Raw genomic sequence first — 814 nt, forward strand, 5'->3', positions numbered from 1 at the left:
TCCCTGATGTGTCCTACTTCCGCGTTTTCGGGTGCAAAGCATACGTGCATGTGCAGAAGTCAGAGCGCACTGGGAAACTCGACAAGAAGGCTGTCGAGATGACCTTCGTGGGGTATGAACCTGGTTCCAAGGGGTACAGATTCTGGAACCCAGCTACCCGCTCTATTGTCGTATCTCGCGATGTGATATTTGACGAAGAGTCTTTCCCTGCACGCAAAACCCCCGGCAATCGTCCTGTTACCCCAGACGATGGTCCGTTCCCAGAGTACACCGAATCGTCGGACGATGCCTCGAACGCAGAAGCCAATGACGACCTTCCTATCCCTCTCCCTATCCAAATTCCTGAGCCTCAGTCTGAGGTTCATGAGCGTCCACCCTCTCCTGCTCCTCCACCCGCTCCTCCAGCTCCTCCAGAACCTGCTCTTGCTGTCCCTGAACGTCCTCCGTCGCCTCCGCCGCCCGTTCCTGTTCCGCGTCCCTCCCACCAGCGCAATCGTCATGAGCCAGTGGGAGGTCCTAGCGTCGCTCGTGATCGCCCTCGTCGTGAGAACGTGCAACTCCCTGAAAGGTACCGGAACCAGAACGTGTATGGCGATCAGCCTCCTGCTCAGGTTGATGTGCAATCGGACTCAGACTTGTCAGCGGAGTCATTCCTCTGCTTCTTAGCTGCTGCTCAGTACAAGGCAGGCTTACCGAACTCTCATCGGGATGCCATGAACACGCCTGACGCTGGAAAGTGGCAACTTGCTGAAAAAGCGGAGTACGAGTCTCTTCTGGAGAACAAGACTTGGATCCTGGTACCACGTCCCAAAGA

The 814-nt window shown here is 56.1% G+C and overlaps 1 protein-coding gene across 1 annotated transcript; it reads left to right on the forward strand.

The window, feature by feature from the left end:
• Positions 1-285: 285 nt before the first annotated feature.
• On the forward strand, positions 286-797 carry TRAVEDRAFT_42964 (uncharacterized protein; the record flags this gene model as incomplete). Its single annotated transcript, XM_008035549.1, has 2 exons — positions 286-568; positions 634-797. Coding segments are annotated over 2 exons (447 nt in total), but the record flags the coding sequence as incomplete, so codon positions are not given.
• Between the last annotated feature and the right edge of the window lie 17 nt (positions 798-814).

Source organism: Trametes versicolor (genome assembly GCF_000271585.1).
Source record: "Trametes versicolor FP-101664 SS1 unplaced genomic scaffold TRAVEscaffold_2, whole genome shotgun sequence".
In the NCBI taxonomy this organism is placed as follows: Eukaryota; Fungi; Basidiomycota; class Agaricomycetes; order Polyporales; family Polyporaceae; genus Trametes; species Trametes versicolor.